Source organism: Dendrobates tinctorius, unplaced genomic scaffold, assembly GCF_039654945.1.
Source record: "Dendrobates tinctorius isolate UK_male_01 unplaced genomic scaffold, ASM3965494v1 ptg000124l, whole genome shotgun sequence".
Taxonomy (NCBI): domain Eukaryota; kingdom Metazoa; phylum Chordata; class Amphibia; order Anura; family Dendrobatidae; genus Dendrobates; species Dendrobates tinctorius.
Window position 1 is genome coordinate 5,954,073 of NW_027361792.1, and position 21,251 is coordinate 5,975,323.

Here is a 21,251-nt window from a genome sequence, read left to right on the forward strand (position 1 = left end):
GCAGAATATAGGTTTTAAGTTTGCTACAGGTGAAGCGTAACGTAGGGGTGTAGTCAGGGCGAGGCGAGGCTGGCTTTGTGTTAAAGCTTTTAAGAGCCTAGGGTATTAGTCGGTTACGAGGTTAGCAATAGGGTAGATTGCAGGTATACTGGGACCTGTAGTTCTACTGTCAATTTTTTGGCTAGGGGTTAATATATTAAGTGTCTAGATATTTGCCAAACCTCAGAATATCGAATATGGCACAAATCTTTGGGCCTCATTCAGACGTCTGTGTTACATGTACATACGCTATCCCTTTTTTTTTTTTTTTTTTAATCGGATAGAACATGTACCCATTATAACCTACGGTGCTATTCACATGCATGTGTTTTTTTTTGTTTTGTTTTTTTCTCCTTTTTTAAATCAGATTACTTTTATTAAACAGTTTTAACTTACAAAATTGAGACAAGGCACACACAGTTTTAACATACAGAATTGAAACATACCTCTTATACACAACCCAACACCCCCCCCCAATTATCAAATTATAACTAATATAACCATGGGTCCCTTAGAATGTGACCTATAAATGTATAATAGAAAAAAGGGAGAAACACACACAGAAAAAATTTTTTAAGGGGGACAATATGAAACAAGACTTGGACAGCATAGGACTATGAACAGTCAGGCACATAGTACAAAATGAGCAATAGACATATTCATGAAACTTATTCATAAAGCAAAAGATCATATGGAACCAAAAGGGTATAAGGGGAACCATAATTAACGAAGCATTCAACAGATTCACCAGCAGCAAAATTTGGGATGGCAAACCCGGGGTGTTAAGCCAGGGGCTCCAGATTTTATCAAATTTTCCGATAGCTTTTCTTTTAATATACATTCCTTTTTCCAGCCTTATAGAACTATTGACTCTATTAATAAACTCCTCCACCGTCGGGGGTGCAGATTGCTTCCAGTGCAAGGCAATAGTTTTCCGTGCTATAGATAGAGTTCTAGCCATACCGATCGCCATCGGGTCTTCCACATGAACATCCGGTATAATACCCAGCACACAGACCTTTGGATCAGGGAGCAATCTTGTACCATAAACTCTTACCAACGTATTCAGAACATTATTCCAGAATTGTCCAAGCCGAGGACACTCCCAGAACATATGCATAAGGTGTGCATCAGGTAGGCTACATCGGGGGCAGCACGAGTCACTCATCGTGATTTTGTGCAAGAACGCAGGCGTTTTATATTTCCTATGTATTAGATACACCTGCGATAATCTCTGGGCCTCCGACAAGGAAAGAGAGGGCACTGAACGCAACACATAGTCCCATTGATCATCTGAGAGCTGGCCAACATCCTCCTCCCATCCTGCGTTGGTGCAAAGGGGGTACTCATTGTGGAATGCATTGAGAAGTATTCTATAGATGGAGGAAATCAGCCCTCTTCTGGAGCCCAAGCCCCCCACCAACATTGTCAAGGGATTAGGGTCTATACTAAGATCTCTAGTTTTGATTTGAGCTGCATACGCATGTCGGAGCTGTAAAAATCTGTAGAAGAACCTATGGGGAATGTCAAATTCAGTGCGCAGTTGTTCAAACTGTTTTAATGTATTTTTAGACTGAATGTGTGCCACCGTCATCACCCCCTTCACCTCCCAATCAGAGCACCCTTCTAAAGTTTGAAATTCCAGAAGACTAGGATTATGCCACAATGGTGTAAACAAAGAGCAATCAGAACCACCCAACAGGTGCTTTCCTCTATCCCAAACCTTATAAATCATGGCCTGAGTTGGAGCTTGAGATAATTTGTTTCCTCCTCCCCGGGCGTCTACCATATACATTGGTACTCTCCAGGGGCTATTCTGAATTGCCAGTCGCCCAGTTTTCTCCAGTGCACAACACTGATCCCAACCCTTCAGTTGCTGAATCTGAGCCGCCAGATAGTAGATCCAAGCATTCGGGATAGCCAGCCCACCATTTGTTTTTTCTCTTTGTAGGTACTCCAGACGAATTCGAGCCTGCTTTTTTTTTTTTTTCCAAAGTAATTGTCTGAATAACCTATGAGCCCTCGGAAAGCACCATGCCGGGATCCACACCGCGGAGTTGTGAAGTATATAGAGCAGTTGGGGCATTAAAACCATTTTGATGAGATTTCCTCTCCCAACAACTGATAGGGGAAGTCCACACCATGCATCAATTTTAGTTACAAATCTATCTAACGGGTGTCAGATTAAGAGGCACATAGTCAACAGGTTTAGCTGTAGCATTGATCCCCAGATACTTAAATTCTGTTACCAGTTTAATATTGGTTTCCTCCAACCTCTGCGTGTCTACACACGGGTCTATAGGCATAAGTACCGATTTGTTCCAATTTATAAGGAGGCCCGACCACTTACCAAATTCCTCAAGGATAGCCATAACTGGTCTAATAGAGGAAGAGGCATCCCCCAGATACAGAAGCAGGTCGTCCGCATAGAGCGAGATGCGTTCCTCCAGGTCCCCCCATCCTAAATCCCCGCACTTCCTTAGAGGCCCTGATAATACATGCTAAGGGTTCAATACCGATGGCAAATAGGAGGGGCGACAGAGGACATCCCTGTCTTGTTCCCCTCCCCATCGCCAACACCCCAGACAACTCAACATTGACCCTAATCCTAGATGATGGACCATTATAGAGTAGCTTAATGAAGGCCAAGAACTTAGGGCCAAACCCCATTCTTTCTAAAATCTTCCAAAGATAACTCCACTCAACCATATCAAAGGCCTTAGGCTGGTTTCACACTTGCGTTTTTTTGCGCTGCGTTTTTGCGCATACGGTTTTTCCCTATATTTAACATAGATGCGCATTGTCATGCGTTTGTACATGTTTGTATGCGCATGCATTTCTTTGTAGCGTGCGCCCAGGCGCACAAAATGCAACCTGTTGCATTTTTGGTGCGTCCGACCTGTCTCAAAAAAACGCTTGAGCACGGAATTCACCCAAATACTCATTAAAGTCTATGGGAACTCTGACGTGCACATGGTCATGCGCACGTCAGCGTTTAAAAACGCATGCAGTTTTTTGTAAAAACCATGCGCAAGAAAACGCATTAAAAAAGTATGATGCCGTTTTTATGTGCGTTTGCACTGCGTACGCAGCGCAAAAAAACGCAAGTGTGAAAATAGCTGCGTCGAGCGATAGCACCGCCCTGGCCCCCGCCTCAGGAGAACTTAACTGCATATTGAGGAACAACCGACACAAATTAATGGCAGTAGACTTCCCCGGCATGATCCCCGACTGATCCTCATGAAGGAGCCCAGCAATTACCTTAGCCAGTCTGACCGAGAGAACTTTGGCAAGAATTTTAACATCCGTCTGGAGTAGAGAAATGGGCCTGTAAGACTCAGGATGGAGGGGATCCTTACCCTGCTTAAGGATGACCACGATAATAGCCTCTAGCATGGACGGAGGGAGTTGACCAGATGGCCCAGGAGGTCCCTTCCAACTCTACGATTCTATGATTCTATCAAACAGAGGCTGGACAGACATCTGACTGGGATGATTTAGCGAATCCTGCTTTGAGCAGGGGGTTGGACCAGATGGCCCAGGAGGTCCCTTCCAACTCTACGATTCTATGACCCGTATCACTTGCAGATTGAAAGACTTTTAGCAGCAGAGGCAATAAAACACTACTGAAGCGTTTGTAACATTCACCAGGGATGCCGTCCGACCCTGGGGCCTTCTCATTCAGAAACCCTGAAAGCGCATACTCCAGCTCCTCAATCGTCGGTCAGGGGGCCTATCCAACTCCTCAACTGCCTGCTTAGAAAGTTTAGGAAGTTTTATCTTAGACAGATATGTGTCCATTTCTCCCTCGCAAGGTGGGGCCCTATAAGCATACAGTTCAGAATAGAACTTTTTAAACTCTGCTGAGATGTCCTTATTATCGGTGAAAGTTACCCCCCCTCTGTATTATGTAAACTCGATATATGGACCAAGCCCTCCTGGGCCTTAATAACAAGCCAATAGGTGTCCCGTACGTTCTCCTGCCTCAAAGAACTTCCGCTTATAGAAAAAACGATTATGCTCAGCTTTGTCAAGTAAATGGTCCGAGTATACTTTCTGATCCTCTTACTGGAGTCTGAGGCTATGTGCACACGCTGCAGATTCACCCGCGGATTTGTATCTGCGGATCTGCAGGTAAAGTGACCTGTGGTTTTACCTGCGGATTGGCCAGATGGTAAACCGCAGCGGAATCCGCAGAAAGAATTGACATGTCATTTATTTCTGCGGATTCAAAACCGCAGCTTTTCCGCAGTGGAAAAACCGCAGCGTGTGCACAGCAGATTGTAAATCCCATAGACTTACATTGTACTGTACACTGTCTGCAGAACTGCTGCCGATCCGCAGCGTGTGCACATAGCCTGATGGTGTAGTAGTAAATTCAAGTTCATATTTATCTACCGCTTCACGAAGGAAGGATGTCAACCTTCTGGATTTCAACTTAAATTGGTAAATTTCTTTGGAAAGAACCCCTCTACAAAAAGCCTTAAGAGCATCCCAGACAATGTTTAGTGGGGCGGTGTCAATATTATGATGTAGATATTCCTTAATACACCCTTCTAGAGTATTCCCATTAATCAGAAGAAGCCAATTTGGGTTTAGCCGCCATGGGGCCCAACTCCTCACTCCGTCAGCTCCCCATCTCATCTGCATTCTAATGGGTGAGTGGTCCGAAACACTTCTTGTTAAGTATTCGACCTGTGTTTTTCTCACGGACGGCGTGTCTGTGTATAACTTGCGGAGAAGTCAGGTTTGTTTTTTCTTTCCTCTGCTATCAAGGATGAAATGTGCCAATACAAGTCTGAGTCCGTAAAGAACACGTTCAGCACACGGCTGTCATCAGTGTTTAACATTGCAAAGTACAGAAAAAGCTTTGTAAGTTATTGTCCATGCGTGTAAAACACCGATGGTAAAAAGGGACAACACGGCCCAAACGCTGATTACGACGCCGGTACCGTTTTTTGTTTTTTTTTCAAATGCCCATACATAGACGTGTGAAGGAGGTCTTAGGGTCTCTGCGCCCGTTAAGCATTTGCTGCAAACATTTCTGCACCTCTTCACAGGAAAAAAGTTTAAAATACGCACATTTTAGAAACGTTTTTGTTACGTTATTTAAATGTGTTGTTCTTGTTGCAGATTTTTCCCCACTCATTAGTCTGGGCGGAATATGCAGCAAAAACGCTTAAAAAAAATTAAACAGGTGTTTAACTTATTTGTCTGATGACCACCATCATCATTACAAGGGCGGATAATAGGGAAAGAGCAATCTTACAAATGCAGACCATTTTCATACAGTCGATCCAATTTTCACCCATTTTTGGTCCAATATCAGGATCAAGAAAAGGAGAAAAAGAAGCGCAACAGTGATGCGGACACACAGCCCAATGTTAAATAAAAATGGCTTTATTAGAACAATCCAAGCAGCCAAAAAGTGATTAAAACACCATTAAAACCATGCAGTCAATAACATGCAAAGACAGTGTGCAGCAGGATTATATGACAATCAATTATTAAGCGTACAATACTCAGTTAAAGCCACCGCCCAGTAGATTGTTATATAGATTGGATTCATGAATATTCCATTTATTATACTATCTATATAACAATCTACTGGGTGGTGGCTTTAACTGAGTATTGTACGCTTAATAATTGATTGTCATATAATCCTGCTGCACACTGTCTTTGCATGTTATTGACTGCATGGTTTTAATGGTGTTCTAATAAAGCCTTTTTTACACAACATTGGGCTGTGTGTGCGCATCACTGTTGCGCTTCTTTTTCTCCTTTTCTTGTTACAGTATATTTTGGCGCTTGTTTGCACCTAGCTGGATTATTCTTTTGGTGGTGCCCACTTTCTTTCATACATATCAATATCAGGATCAGTCTGGCATTTGTTTTTTTTCCTGTGCAAAAAATTATATATATATATATATATATATATATATATATATATATATATATATATACATACACTCACTGGCCACTTTATTAGGTACACCTGTCCAACTGTGTGTTAAGACTTAATTTCTAATCAGCCAATCACATGGCGGCAACTCAGTGCATTTAGGCATGTAGACATGGTCAAGACAATCTCCTGCAGTTCAAACCGAGCATCAGTATGGGGAAGAAAGGTGATTTGAGTGCCTTTGAACGTGGCATGATTGTTGGTGCCAGAAGGGCTGGTCTGAGAATTTCAGAAACTGCTGATCTACTGGGATTTTCACGCACAACCATCTCTAGGGTTTACAGAGAATGGTCCGAAAAAGAAAAAAAATCCAGTGAGCGGCAGTTCTGTGGCCGGAAATGCCATGTTGATGCCAGAGGTCAGAGGAGAATGGGCAGACTGGTTCGAGCTGATAGAAAGGCAACAGTGACTCAAATTGCCACCCGTTACAACCAAGGTAGGCAGAAGAGCATCTCTGAACGCACAGTGCGTCGAACTTTGAGGCAGATGGGCTACAGCAGCAGAAGACCACACCGGGTACCACTCCTCTCAGCTAAGAACAGGAAACTGAGGCTACAATTTGCACAAGCTCATCGAAATTGGACAGTAGAAGATTGGAAAAACGTTGCCTGGTCTGATGAGTCTCGATTTCTGCTGCGACATTCGGATGGTAGGGTCAGAATTTGGCGTAAACAACATGAAAGCATGGATCCATCCTGCCTTGTATCAACGGTTCAGGCTGGTGGTGGTGGTGTCATGGTGTGGGGAATTTTTTCTGGGCACTCTTTGGGCCCCTTGGTACCAATTGAGCATCGTTGCAACGCCACAGCCTACCTGAGTATTGTTGCTGACCATGTCCATCCCTTTATGACCACAATGTACCCAACATCTGATGGCTACTTTCAGCAGGATAATGCGCCATGTCATAAAGCTCGAATCATCTCAGATTGGTTTCTTGAACATGACAATGAGTTCACTGTACTCAAATGGCCTCCTCAGTCACCAGATCTCAATCCAATAGAGCATCTTTGGGATGTGGTGGAACGGGAGATTCGCATCAGGGATGTGCAGCCGACAAATCTGCGCCAACTGTGTGATGCCATCATGTCAATATGGTCCAAAATCTCTGAGGAATGCTTCCAGCACCTTGTTGAATCTCTGCCACGAAGAATTGAGGCAGTTCTGAAGGCAAAAGGGGGTCCAACCCGTTACTAGCATGGTGTACCTAATAAAGTGGCCAGTGAGTGTATATGTATATATAATATAACGCTGTAAGCGTCACTCTGTCCGAAGCCTTTATAGACTGCACAAGCGCAACGAGCCTGCGCAGTCTGGCTCCAGACAGAATGAAGCAGCCAGCAGTGAGGAGTGTGTATGGCACCGGAGATGGCGGTACCGTACACACTACATACCGCCATCTCCGACGCCATACTTACATACTTACCTGACCGGGAGGAGCATTGCCGCAGCGCTTCTCTTCGGCCGGAGACCGGGGCAAGAGTGCGGCCGGAATCGCGCATGTGCATAGCGTGATCCGGCGACATTTTACTGAAGACACTTGCAGTGTGTCTTCAGCAATATGGCGCCTCCAGCAGAATGTGACAGCTCTAGAGCACAGGAAAGAAGGGTGAGTATTTTTTTTTGTTGTTGTATGTGTGTAGTTTTAATAGGAGTGAGGGGACCATGCATACCAGGATAGGGATAAGGAAGTACCATGCATACCAGGATAGGGGAGGTTAGAGGACCATACATACCAGGATAGGGATGAGGGAGTACCATGCATACCAGGATTGGGGGCTGAGGGGTGCCATGCATACCAGGATTGGGAGATGAGGAGTACCATGCATACCAGGATTGGGGGATGAGGGGTACCATGCATACCAGGATTGGGGGATGAGGGGTACCATGCATACCAGGATTGGGGGATGAGGGGTACTATGCATACCAGGATAGGGGGTGAGGGGACCATGCATACCAGGATTGGGATGAGGGAGTCCCATGCATACCAGGATTGGGGGATGAGGGGTACCATGCATACCAGGATTGGGAGATGAGGGGTACCATGCATACCAGGATTGGGGATGAGGGGTACCATGCATACCAGGATTGGGGGATGAGGGGTACCATGCATACCAGGATTGGGGGATGAGGGGTACCATGCATACCAGGATTGGGGAATGAGGGGTACCATGCATACCAGAATTGGGAGATGAGGGGTACCATGCATACCAGGATTGGAGGGTGAGAGGTCCATGCATACCAGGATTGGGGTTGAGGGGACCATGCATACCAGGATAAGGGGGTGAGGGGACCATGCATACCAGGATTGGGGGATGAGGGGTACCATGCATACCAGGATTGGGGTTGAGGGGACCATGCATACCAGGATAAGGGGGTGAGGGGACCATGCATACCAGGATTGGGGGTGAGGGGGCCAGGCATACCAGGATAGGGGGTGAGGGGACACCATGCATACCAGGATAGGGGGTGAGGGGGCCATGCATACCAGGATAGGGGGTGAGGGGACCATACATACCAGGATAGGGGTATGAGAGAACCAGGCATACCAGGATTGGGGGATGAGGGGACCATGCATACCAGGATAAGGATAAGGGAGTACCATGCATACCAGGATAGGGGAGGTGAGAGGACCATGCATACCAGGATAGAGGGGTGAGAGGACCAGGCATACCAGGATTGGGGGATGAGGGGACCATGTATACCAGGATAGGGGGTGAGGCACCATACATACCAGGAAAGGGGGGGGTGAGGGGACCATGCATACCAGGATTGGAGGTGAGGGCACCATACATACCAGGATAGGGATGAGGGAGTACCATGCATACCAGGATTGGGGGATGAGGGGTGCCATGCATACCAGGATTGGGATATGAGGAGTACCATGCATACCAGGATTGGGGGATGAGGGGTACCATGCATACCAGGATTGGGGGATGAGGAGTACCATGCATACCAGGATAGGGGGTGAGGGGACCATGCATACCAGGATTGGGATGAGGGAGTACCATGCATACCAGGATTGGGGGATGAGGGGTATCATGCATACCAGGATTGGGGGGTGAGAGGACCATGCATACTAGGATTGAGGGATGAGGGGTACCATGCATACCAGGATTGGGGGATGAGGGGTACCATGCATACCAGGATTGGGGAATGAGGGGACCATGCATACCAGGATTGGGAGATGAAGGGTACCATGCATACCAGGATTGGGGGTGAGGGCACCATACATACCAGGATAGGGATGAGGGAGTACCATGCATACCAGGATTGGGGGGTGAGAGGACCATGCATACCAGGATTGAGGGATGAGGGGTACCATGCATACCAGGATTGGGGGATGAGGGGTACCATGCATACCAGGATTAGGGAATGAGGGGACCATGCATACCAGGATTGGGAGATGAAGGGTACCATGCATACCAGGATTGGGGGTGAGGGCATCATACATACCAGGATAGGGATGAGGGAGTACCATGCATACCAGGATTGGGAGATGAGGAGTACCATGCATACCAGGATTGGGGGATGAGGGGTACCATGCATACCAGGATTGGGGGATGAGGGGTACCATGCATACCAGGATTGGGGAATGAGGGGACCATGCATACCAGGATTTGGAGATGAAGGGTACCATGCATACCAGGATTGGGGGTGAGGGGACCATACATACCAGGATAGGGATGAGGGAGTACCATGCATACCAGGATTGGGAGATGAGGAGTACCATGCATACCAGGATTGGGGGATGAGGGGTACCATGCATATCAGGATTGGGGGATGAGGGGTACCATGCACACCAGGATTGAGGGATGAGGGGTACCATGCATACCAGGATAGGGGGTGAGGGGACCATGCATACCGGGATTGGGATGAGGGAGTCCCATGCATACCAGGATTGGGGGATGAGGGGTACCATGCATACCAGGATTGGGAGATGAGGGGTACCATGCATACCAGGATTGGGGGGTGAGAGGACCATGCATACCAGGATTGGGGATGAGGGGTACCATGCATACCAGGATTGGGGGATGAGGGGTACCATGCATACCAGGATTGGGGAATGAGGGGTACCATGCATACCAGAATTGGGAGATGAGGGGTACCATGCATACCAGGATTGGAGGGTGAGAGGACCATGCATACCAGGATTGGGGGATGAGGGGTACCATGCATACCAGGATTGGGGTTGAGGGGACCATGCATACCAGGATAAGGGGGTGAGGGGACCATGCATACCAGGATAGGGGGTGAGGGGACCATACATACCAGGATAGGGGGTGAGGGGACCATACATACCAGGATAGGGGGTGAGGGGGCCAGGCATACCAGGATTGGGGGATGAGAGGACCATGCATACCAGGATAGGTGTTAAGGGGGCCAGGCATACCAGGATTGGGGGTGAGGGGACCATGCATACCAGGATAGGGGGTGAGAGGGCCATGCATACCAGGATAGGGGGTGAGGGGACCAGGCATACCAGGATAGGGGGTGAGGGGACACCATGCATACCAGGATTGGGGTTGAAGGGAACATGCGTAATAATATAATAATCAATTTTATTTCTATAGCGCCGACATATTCCGCAGCACTTTACATTTCAGAGGGGACTTGTACAGACAATAGACATTACAGCATAACAATAATCACATAGATCATAACAGATACCAAGAGGAGTGAGGGCCCTGCTCGCAAGCTTACAGTCTATGAGGAAAGAGGGAGACACGAAAGGTGTGTGGTAACAGTTGCCCTGATTGTATGGACCAGCCATAATGTTAAGCGTGTATCAGTACAGTTACAGAGGGCTAATGGATGCATAAAACATGTGGGAACATGATGCGGGAACCTGGTTATGGTGAAACTTTTGGCTGTGCCACACAGGGATAGATTAGGTTAATGTGTTGAGGCGGTAGGCCAGTCTGAATAAATGAGTTTTCAGGGCACGCTTAAAATTGTGGGGATTGGGGACTAATCGTATTGACCTGGGAAGTGCATTCCAAAGAATTGGCGCAGGACGTGTATAGTCTTGGAGACGGGAGTGGGAGGTTCTGATTATTGAGGATGCTAAGCTCAGGTCATCAGCAGAACGGAGGGCGCGGGTAGGATGGTATACTGAAACAAGGGAGGAGATGTAGGGTGGTGCTGAGCCATGGAGGGCTTTGTGGGTGAGAGTAATAAGTTTATACTGAATTCTGGAGTGGATGGGTAGCCAGTGTAATGACTGGCGCAAGGTAGAGGCATCGGTGTAACGACTGGTGAGGAATATGATCCTGGCAGCAGCATTCAAGACAGATTGGAGAGGGGAGAGTTTGGTAAGAGGGAGACAGATTAGAAGAGAGTTACAATAGTCAGTCGAGAATGAATAAGAGAAACAGTAAGAGTTTTTGCAGAGTCAAAAGTATGAAAAGGTCGAATTCTAGAAATGTTTTTGAGGTGCAGATAACAAGAGCGAGCCAGTGATCGAATGTGGGGGGCAAAGGAAAGCTCGGAATCAAGTATGACCCCAAGACAGCGGGCATGTTGCTGGGGAGTAGGGGAGTAATAGTGGAACCACACACAGAAATGGCAATGTCGGGTATAGGTACATTAGTAGCGGGAGGAAACACAAGGAGTTCAGTCTTTGACAGGTTCAGTTTCAGTTATAGTGAGGACATGATGTTAGACACAGCGTTTAGACAATCGCTGGTGTTTTCTAGAAAGGCAGGCGTGATGTCAGGAGAAGAAGCGTATAATTGGGTGTCATCAGCATAGAGATGGTACTGGAAACCAAATCTACTGATTGTTTGACCAATAGGGGCAGTGTACAAAGAGAAGAGGAGGAGGCCTAGGACTGATCCTTGAGGAACCCCAACAGTAAGGGGAAGGTGAGAGGAGGAGCCAGCAAAAGAAACAGTAAAGGAGCGGTCGGAGAGATAGGAGGAGAACCAGGAGAGAACAGTGTCCTTGAGGCCAATGGAACGGAGCATAGTGAGGAGGAGCTAATGATCCACAGTGTCGAATGCTGCAGAGAGATCCAAGAGAATTAGCATGGAGTAGTGACCATTAGATTTAGCTGTTAGTAGATCATTAGAGACTTTAGTGAGGGCAGTTTCAGTAGAGTGTAAAAAGCGGAAACCGGATTGGAGAGGGTTGAGAAGAGAGTTATCAAAGAGATAGCGGATAAGACGGGAGTAGACCAGGCGTTCCAGGAATTTAGAGATGAAGGGAAGATTAGAGACAGGTCTATGGTTAGTCTATAGTTAGTGGCACAGTTTTGGTCGAGGGATGGTTTTTAAGTAGTGGATGTATGATGGCATGCTTAAATGAGGAGGGAAAGATACCAGAAGAGAGAGAGAGGTTAAATATTTTAGTTAGGTGAGGGGTGACAGCAGGGGAAAGGGACTGGAGGAGATGTGACGGATGCATACCAGGATAGGGGGTGAGGGGACCATGCATACCAGGATAGGAATGAGGGGTACCATGCATACCAGGATGGCAGCACATACCAAGATGGGAGATCATATACCAATAAAAATGCTCGCCACCCGGTCGTAGAACGGGTTCATAGCTAGTGTATATATATATATATATATATATATATATATATGTCTACTATATAATCGTCTAATATCTGTCTCTCTGTTTGTAACGGAAATACCGCGTCGCTAATTGGTCGCGCCCGGCCGGGCGCGACCAATCAGCGACAGGCATAGTCCGGCCGCGAATTGGAGCGGAATTTGAACGACACACGCCACCCCTACCGTCGGGAAATCTGCGGCTTTTCTGATTGGTCGCCGGGCGCGACCAATCAGCGATATTGGTGCGGAATTTACTACATACATATTTTAGAATCGGGCCACCATGTAGTGTGTGTGTGTGTGTGTATATATATATATATATATATATATATATATATATATTATTTTTTATTTTTTTTCCAAGCTTTTCCTACCCATTAGTGATGTCTGTATTTGTCATTTTTTTTTTCACGAATCCATTGTCTAGTAATAGTAAGTTTGACTCTGGTCAAGTACAGAAATGTCGTTTTTTGGTTTTTTTTAAGGTCATTTGATATCTTGTCATCTTTGTCCAGTAAATTCAATGAAAAAATTTTTTAAAAAGTGACATACGGCGGATTTAGGAACCCTGCTTCTCCCAGCACTATCAACAGAGAATACATTTGCTATTTGTTGATCTTGTGTTTTATTAATCCAGAATATATAGGTCTGAAACTTCCTTCTTAAAACCGCTCCACGTCTGTCCTCAGGTTGTATCTGGTACTGCAGGCCGACCGTACCGAAGGAAATAGGACTAAGCTGCAATAAGATACAAAACCTGAGGACGAGGGTGGCGCTGTTTTTCTCGTTCTGTACCTCTCTGTTCTGTCCGTTACTGCAGAGTCACCATTACTTTTTTATCGAATGAGGCAGACGGCAGAAGCCGGAAGATAAATGCACCAGAGGGTTTGTGAATTAAAACTGCCCTGAATCCAGTTGTGGAATCTCGGTGTAGCAGAGGTGTGTTTGTCATGGGCGTAAATGGTGAAGGTTTATCAGCGCAAATTCAGACACTTTTTAATTGGAAAACGGTGTAAAGTGTAAATGTTATATCTAGCAAGCAAAATAACAGGAATACAAATTCCAAGTGAGATAAAAACAAGTCATTCGGCCATTTATTCTTGGGTTTCACTTCATCGTGGAGTAAAAATGACCTGGAAACACAATTCTCAGGGTCGGTATAGTTACGGTGAAGATATCAAACTTTTATAATTTTTAAAATATTCTAGTTAAACAGAATTTCTGCTTTCGTTGCTGTTTTCTGAGATCCATAACTTTTTTTTTTTAGTTTTCCATTCTCGTATTTTCCTTGGCGACTTATCATTTTGAAGGTTCCCTCCAGTTTATAAGATCTCTGCCTGCTCTCAGTGATTGGATTTCTCGCTTATATCCTCTATGAAAGAAATGGAACCTTAAAATCTGGCAGTTTTCAAATGTTCATAAACGTTTTCTTCCTTCCTGCGTTCTGTCATTAAACAGAGAATCTCATGTAACTTTCCTGTGATTGCCTCTAGGATTCTTCTGTCCTCACCACCGGGGCAGGCATTCCAACAGGGGACAAGCTGAATATCCTAACGGTGGGCCCTTTGGGGCCACTCCTGGTCCAGGACTCGGTGTTTATAGATGAGATGGCTCATTTTGACCGGGAAAGGATCCCTGAAAGAGTAGTGCATGCAAAAGGAGCAGGTGAGTGTAACAGCAATGGAGTCCACATTCTCTGGTTCTTATGGTGTGACGTAAAGCTATGAAATATATCTTATCATTGGAAAGTCACACCTTCCATGGCTTCCAGGTGCCAGAACTGCCCATTTTAGATTAAAAAGTGTCAAACACAAAAATACTGTAAAAAGAATTTGTATTAAAAATAATACAAAATTAACGCAAGAAAATTGTTCGTTGGTGCCTCAAACCAGACAAAAAAAATGAAGCAATCAGATAAGGGGAAGAAAATACTGATAGCTAGAGATGAGCGACTTTGCCTTTTTTAGGGTCGAGTCGGGTTTCATGAAACCCGACTTTCTCAAAAGTCGAACAAAATCGGCCGACTATAGGGAAAAGTCGTGAAACATGAAACCCAATGCAAGTCAATGGGGAGAAAAGTCGGCAGTGAGTGGAGGACTGTAAACATACCTGACATGAATTTTAACCCTAGAGACGTCGAAATCTCTCTCTTCTCCCTCTCTCTCTCACACTCCCACTCCAGCTACTCTCCCGTTACGCTCCGCTCCGCTTCTCTCATTGGCTGAAAAAAGTCACGTGCAAGCATTCAGCGAAACCCGACTTTGACGCTTGGGTCGCCGACCGCATGGCCGACCTCCGTTTCATGAAACCCAACTTTGGCGAAAGTCGGCGACTTTTGAATCTGACCGACGTGTTTCGCTCAACTCTACTTATAGCCAAAATTCTCAGTAGACAGGGCTTACTGATTCATGAGCATAATGCGCTAAAAATCTCTAATATATTGCACAAAATGTGCTTACTAGGCTAAAAAACCTCAAGACATGAGATAGCATCCCTAAATAATTCAGAATGCTATACTAATAATAAATAGCAAAAGTGCAAATGCATAAATAAAGGTGCAATGATAACATCCACATGTCCAAAACGGACTATCTGAGACATGCCATAAGTCTCTAGCCCATACCATAAGGGCGTTCAATACACCCAGGGAGAAGCACTTGCAGTGCGAAACGCACGTCGGGGTTTGGAGGATTGGAACCGGGCTTCTTACCTTATCATGGTTATAGAGCACACAGGTGTATTGAATGCCCTTTTGGCTTATGGTATGGGCTAGTGACTCATGGCACGTCTCAGATAGTCCGTTTTGGACATGTGGATGTTATTAAAAAAGTAAAGGGAGGAGAGGAGGGGGATGCAGCTGCAGCGTTTTTTGAGACTTCATGCTGTGAAAGTGGAACAGAAGATGATTTGTGGAAACACTGAACAGAAAAAAACGTGGATTTTCAGAAGGCCATGATGGAAAAATTGCGAGACACATGATAAATAATTTAAGGAGTTGTCTCTGAGCTAGTGGGTGAAGTGTACCAGTAATGATGTCTCCCACACACAGACACAAAAAACAAATAATTCCAGCCCTCCTTTCTCTATGTACATTAACACTTGTTCAGAAGCAACAGTTTTGAGGACATTATACAAAAGTAGTGAGAAGTGTAGCTGTGAATCCAGCTATGGGGTGAGAGAAAACAATTATTAAAAAGCAACAACATGGAGGATATCATACTAAGCAGTGTAGCTGTAAATCCGGCTATTGGTTGAGGTAAACACTTACTAGAAAGCAGTAGAACAATCGGTATCTTTAGTTCACTTTCTCACTCTTCTCCTCCCCTTCTCCTTTCCATAAACTCTCCATAAATGACTCATAAGTGGAGAAAGAAGCTTATTTCCATAACAAGATATATTACAACAATGTTTCTAATATTCACACGTACTATTCAACTCTGTTGAAACGACAGCAACCATTTAAATATTACTTCCGCCTGACTCATAAGACAACACTTGAAAATGTTAAAGTTCTGCCTATGAACAGTCACCACTAGGGGGAGCACACTACTGTTATCTCCCTCACCGCACTTATCTCCCTCTGGTGGTGGCTACAGGAAACCTCAATTTCACCTAAGTAGGAAATTTTAAAGCTTCGTATTAACCACATTCTGAGTAGTGTTGAGCTGATGAAATGGATAGTTGAGAGTCTGGAGTTGCTGGAACTTCTAATTCTTCTCAATCTGCACAATGTCACGATGGCAAGATAATATATTATTGCAACATTATATATCCAGGATGATATTTGGGCTCATAGAAACAGGCTGCACAAATTTCTACTCTGTGTCTTCTTCTCATTTCAGGAGCATTTGGATATTTCGAGGTCACCCATGACATCACCCAGTACACGAAAGCCAAAGTGTTTGAGGGCATTGGGAAGAAGACAGATATTGCCGTGAGGTTTTCTACTGTAGGTAAGACCCCAATACATGGACATGAAATCAAACCCAGGCTGTTTTCTTTTTTTTTCATTTTTCGCTTGGCTATTTACCACAATTAGGATCAATAGAGAAAACTGGCACAAACACAACTTCTAGAGCATTCTGAAAATTAAAGGGGTTGTCCACTTCTTTTCATGGCTTTGTCAGGTCTCCCATCTAAGGGCAGCATGTGATGCAGGGAGACACCCTGAGCTTATGGATATATAGTTTTCTATTATTTTTTTTCTTTCATTTTGATATAAAAAAAACCTGATAAAATGTTATAAAACCCATAAAAAGCCTGTGAGTCCTCCTAACCCCGCCCACATACACAATGATTGACAAAAAAATAAAAATAAAACAGTATTTCCTAATTTTGGCTGGCCATGCTCCCTTTTAGCACTTACACAGTATGCAGTTCCATTTTCTGACCCTCCTAGTCTCAATTCTTGAATCCTCAAGACTCCAGGACACAAGGACCCTACATAAGGACCCTGAGCTGAGAGGTTAGGGCAGGACCAGATAAATTTGCTGACTCTTCCGGGATTCCAGGATGTCCCCCTTTTTTCTTTTTTTTTTTTTTTAGGAGCCGCCCAGACTCCTGTGAGACTTGGCAAGTAAGATGTAATCTCACACAAGTAAACCTGCCAATCACTATATGTGGGCGGGGTTACGAGGGCTCACAAGCTTTTTTTCTATGAGATAACCTACAAAAGAAGGAAGTTCCAAAATCTAAAGAAATAGAATAGCCGACAAATACCGTCAAAAATATATATACACCCTCCCCCCAAAAAACAGTATTCAAATATGAATAATACATAGATAAAATTGTGTATTTATTTCATAAAGATGATTACATAAGTGTCTAGTTATAAATGAAAAATATATAAACTGCTCAAAAAAATAAAGGGAACACTTTGGTTGTGCTTTCACACTTGTAGCATAAGACGGACTCTACAACCCACACAAGTGGCTCAGGTAGTGCTGCTCATCCAGGATGGCACATCAATGCGAGCTGTGGCAAGAAGGTTTGCTGTGTCTGTCAGCGTAGTGTCCAGAGGCTGGAGGTGCTACCAGGAGACAGGCCAGTAGACCAGGAGACGTGGAGGGGGCCTTTGGAGGGCAACAACCTAGCAGCAGGACCGCTACCTCTGCCTTTTGTGCAAGGAGGAACAGGAGGAGCACTGCCAGAGCCCTGCAAAATGACCTCCAGCAGGCCACAAATGTGCATGTGTCTGCACAAACGGTTAGAAACCGACTCCATGAGGATGGTTTGAGTGCCCGATGTCCACAGATGGGTGTTGTGCTCACAGCCCAACATTGTGCGGCCCTCCAAAGAAATGCCACCCAACACCATTACTGACCCACTGCCAAACCGGTCATGATGAAGGATGTTGCAGGCAGCAGATCGCTCTCCACGGCGTCTCCAGACTGTCACGTCTGTCACGTGCTCAGTATGAACCTGCTTTCATCTGTGAAGAGCACAGGGTGCCAGTTGCGAATTTGCCAATCCTGGTGTTTTGTGGCAAATGCCAGGCGTCCTGCACAGTGTTGGGCTGTGAGCACAACCCCTATCTGTGGACGTCGAGCCCTCAGACCATCCTCAAGGAGTCGGTTTCTAACCATTTGTGCAGACACATGCACATTTGTGGCCTGCTGGAGGTCATTTTGCAGGGCTCTGGCAGTGCTTCCACTGTTCCTCCTTGCACAAAAGGCGGAGGTAGCGGTCCTGCTGCTGGGTTGTTGCCCTCCTATGGCCCCATCCACGTCTCCTGGTGTACTGGCCTGCCTCCTGGTAGTGCCTCCAGCCTATGGACACTACGCTGACAGACACAGCAAACCTTCTTGCCACAGCTCTCATTGATGTGCCATCCTGGATGAGCTGCACTACCTGAGCCACTTGTCTGGGTTGTAGAGTCCGTCTCATGCTACCACGAGTGTGAAAGCACAACCAACATTCAAAAGCGACTAAAACATCAGCCAGAAAGCATTGGTACTGAGATGTGGTCTGTGGTCCCCACCTGCAGAACCACTCCTTTATTGAGGGTGTCTTGATAATTGCCAATAATTTCCATCTGTTGTCTACTCCATTTGCACCACAGCATGTGAAATTGATTGTCAATCAGTGTTGCGTCCTAACTGGACAGTTTGATTTCACAGAAGTTTGATTCACTTGGAGTTATATTCTGTTGTTTAAGTGTTCCCTTTATTTTTCGAGCAGTGTATGTCACTAGTATATTGCACAAAGCCAAAATGAGGTAGCAAAAAAAAAAGTATATAAAGGAAGATAAAAGAATGGTACTGATCATAAAGGGCACGTCACAACCTCCAACGCATGTTTTGCTACAGTTTCATCAGGGAGTTTTTCTAGCAGTCCCGACTGCATTTCAGCCATGTTCTACATAAAAATATGAAATAATAATCACAAATTATATATCCCCGAACTCAGCCTCTTCCATTCTCTCCTATGCTCCCCTCTGGTTAGAGACCTGAGGACTCCATTTTAGGGCAGAAAGTAAGGATAAATGGGGTTCTCTGCATTGTTCCTACCTCTTTTTCCCAGAGAAGAGAGCTGCTGCAGAGTCCCTTTTTCTGAGGACCAGAAGTCACTTTTTTTTTTAGCAATAGTTGTTGATTGCTGCTTCTTCCAGACCATCCAAACAAAGCTGCAACTGTTCATAGTGGACAACCTCCAAGTAATTAATATGCACTTAAACTCTCTTGCCCGCTCTTGCCACTTACACCTAAAGAACATCTCTAGAATCCGCCCTTTTCTCACCATGGAAACAACAAAAACCCTCACTGTAGCATTGCTCCACTCCCGCCTGGACTACTGCAACGCTCTATTGATTGGCCTCCCCGTCACTCGATTATCCCCTCTCCAGTCCGTACTTAATGCAGCGGCCAGGATCGTCCATCTGGCTAATCGGTACTCGGACACGTCCGCTCTTCGTCAGTCATTACACTGGCTGCCCATTCATTATAGGGTCTAATTCAAAGTACTTGTTCTCACCCACAAAGCTCTCCACAGTGCCGCACCCCCCCTACATCTCCTCCCTCATTTCTGTCTATCGGCGTAACCGAATGCTGCGCTCTGCAAACGACTTTCGACTAACCTCTGCCCTAATCCGTACCTCCCACTCCCGACTCCAAGACTTCTCCCGTGCTGCTACTATCCTATGGAATGCTCTACCCCAAGAAATTAGGACTAATCACAATTTGCATAGTTTTAGGCGTTCCCTCAAAACATATTTGTTCAGAGCGACCTATCACGTTCACTATTCAAAGTCATTCTATGTGTAAGTGTGCGTGTGTAGCCCATTCACTATATCCATCCATCCTTCACTCCCTCAAGATGGCTGGACCTTCATTGTAAATACACCATTGTAAATACACACCTGTACTTTGTATCTCCCTCACCTCATTGTAGATTGTAAGCTCTCACGAGCAGGGTCGTCCTATTTCGTCTTATTTTGCTTTAATTATTGTATTGTTAATGTTGTTACTTATGACTTGTGTTTTGAAACTGTTAAATTGTAAAGTGCTGCGGAATATGTTGGCGCTATATAAATAAAGATTATTATTATTATTATTAAACCCAATGTCCTGTTCTCTTTGCACCCAAAAGCTGGAGAACTTGGATCCGCAGACACCGTGCGTGACCCTCGAGGATTCGCAGTGAAGTTCTACACAGATGAAGGCATTTGGGACCTTGTGGGCAACAACACCCCAATATTCTTTATTCGGGATCCGATTCTGGTATGTTGATCAGTCTGGGCACCTCGTGTAACCTATACTAACACTGAAGATGGGCACCTGGTGTAACCTGTGCTATTACTGAAAATGGGCACCTGGTGTAACCTGTGATAATGATGAAAATGGGCACCTGGTATAACCTGTTCTAATACTGAAGACGGGCACCTGGTGTAACCTGTGCTATTACTGAAGATGGGCACCTGGTGTAACCTGTGCTATTACTGAAAATGGGCACCTGGTGTAACCTGTGATAATGATGAAAATGGGCACCTGGTATAACCTGTGCTAATACTGAAGATGGGCACCTGGTGTAACCTGTGCTATTACTGAAGATGGGCACCTGGTGTAACCTGTGCTATTACTGAAAATGGGCACCTGGTGTAACCTGTGCTATTATTGAAAATGGGCACCTAGTGTAACCTGTACTAATACTGAAGATGGGCACCCAGTGTAACCTTTGCTATTACTGGAAATGGGCACCTGGTGTAACCTGTGCTAATATTGAAAATGGACACCTGGTGTAACCTGTGATAATGGTGAAAATGGACACCTGGTGTAACCTGTGATAATGATGAAAATGGGCACCTGGTATAACCTGTGCTAATACTGAAGATGGGCACCTGGTGTAACCTGCCTGTGCTATTACTGAAGATGGGCACCTGGTGTAACCTGTGCTATTACTGAAAATGGGCACCTGGTGTAACCTGTGTTAATATTGAAGATGGGCACGTGGTGTAACCTGCGCTATTAATGAAAATGGGCACCTGGTGTAACCTTTGCTATTACTGAAAATGGGCACCTGGTGTATCGTGTGCTATTACTGAAAATGGGCACCTGGTGAACCTATACTAATACTGAAAATGGGCACCTGGTGTAACCGGCGATAATGATGAAATGGACATCTGTTGTAACCTGTGCTAACACCGAAAATGGGCACCTGGTGTAACCTGTGCTAACACCGAAAATGGGCACCTGGTG

General features: G+C 45.3%; 1 protein-coding gene across 1 annotated transcript in view; it reads left to right on the top strand.

Annotated features, from left to right (window-relative positions):
• Nucleotides 1–21,251, top strand: part of LOC141046953 (catalase-like) — a 36,741-nt gene that overhangs the window by 670 nt on the left and 14,820 nt on the right. The window contains exons 2-4 of the mRNA XM_073541798.1: nt 14,052–14,223; nt 16,401–16,511; nt 20,146–20,276. Coding sequence (XP_073397899.1) covers nt 14,052–14,223; nt 16,401–16,511; nt 20,146–20,276 — 414 coding nt within the window. The remainder of the gene's footprint in view (nt 1–14,051; nt 14,224–16,400; nt 16,512–20,145; nt 20,277–21,251) is intronic.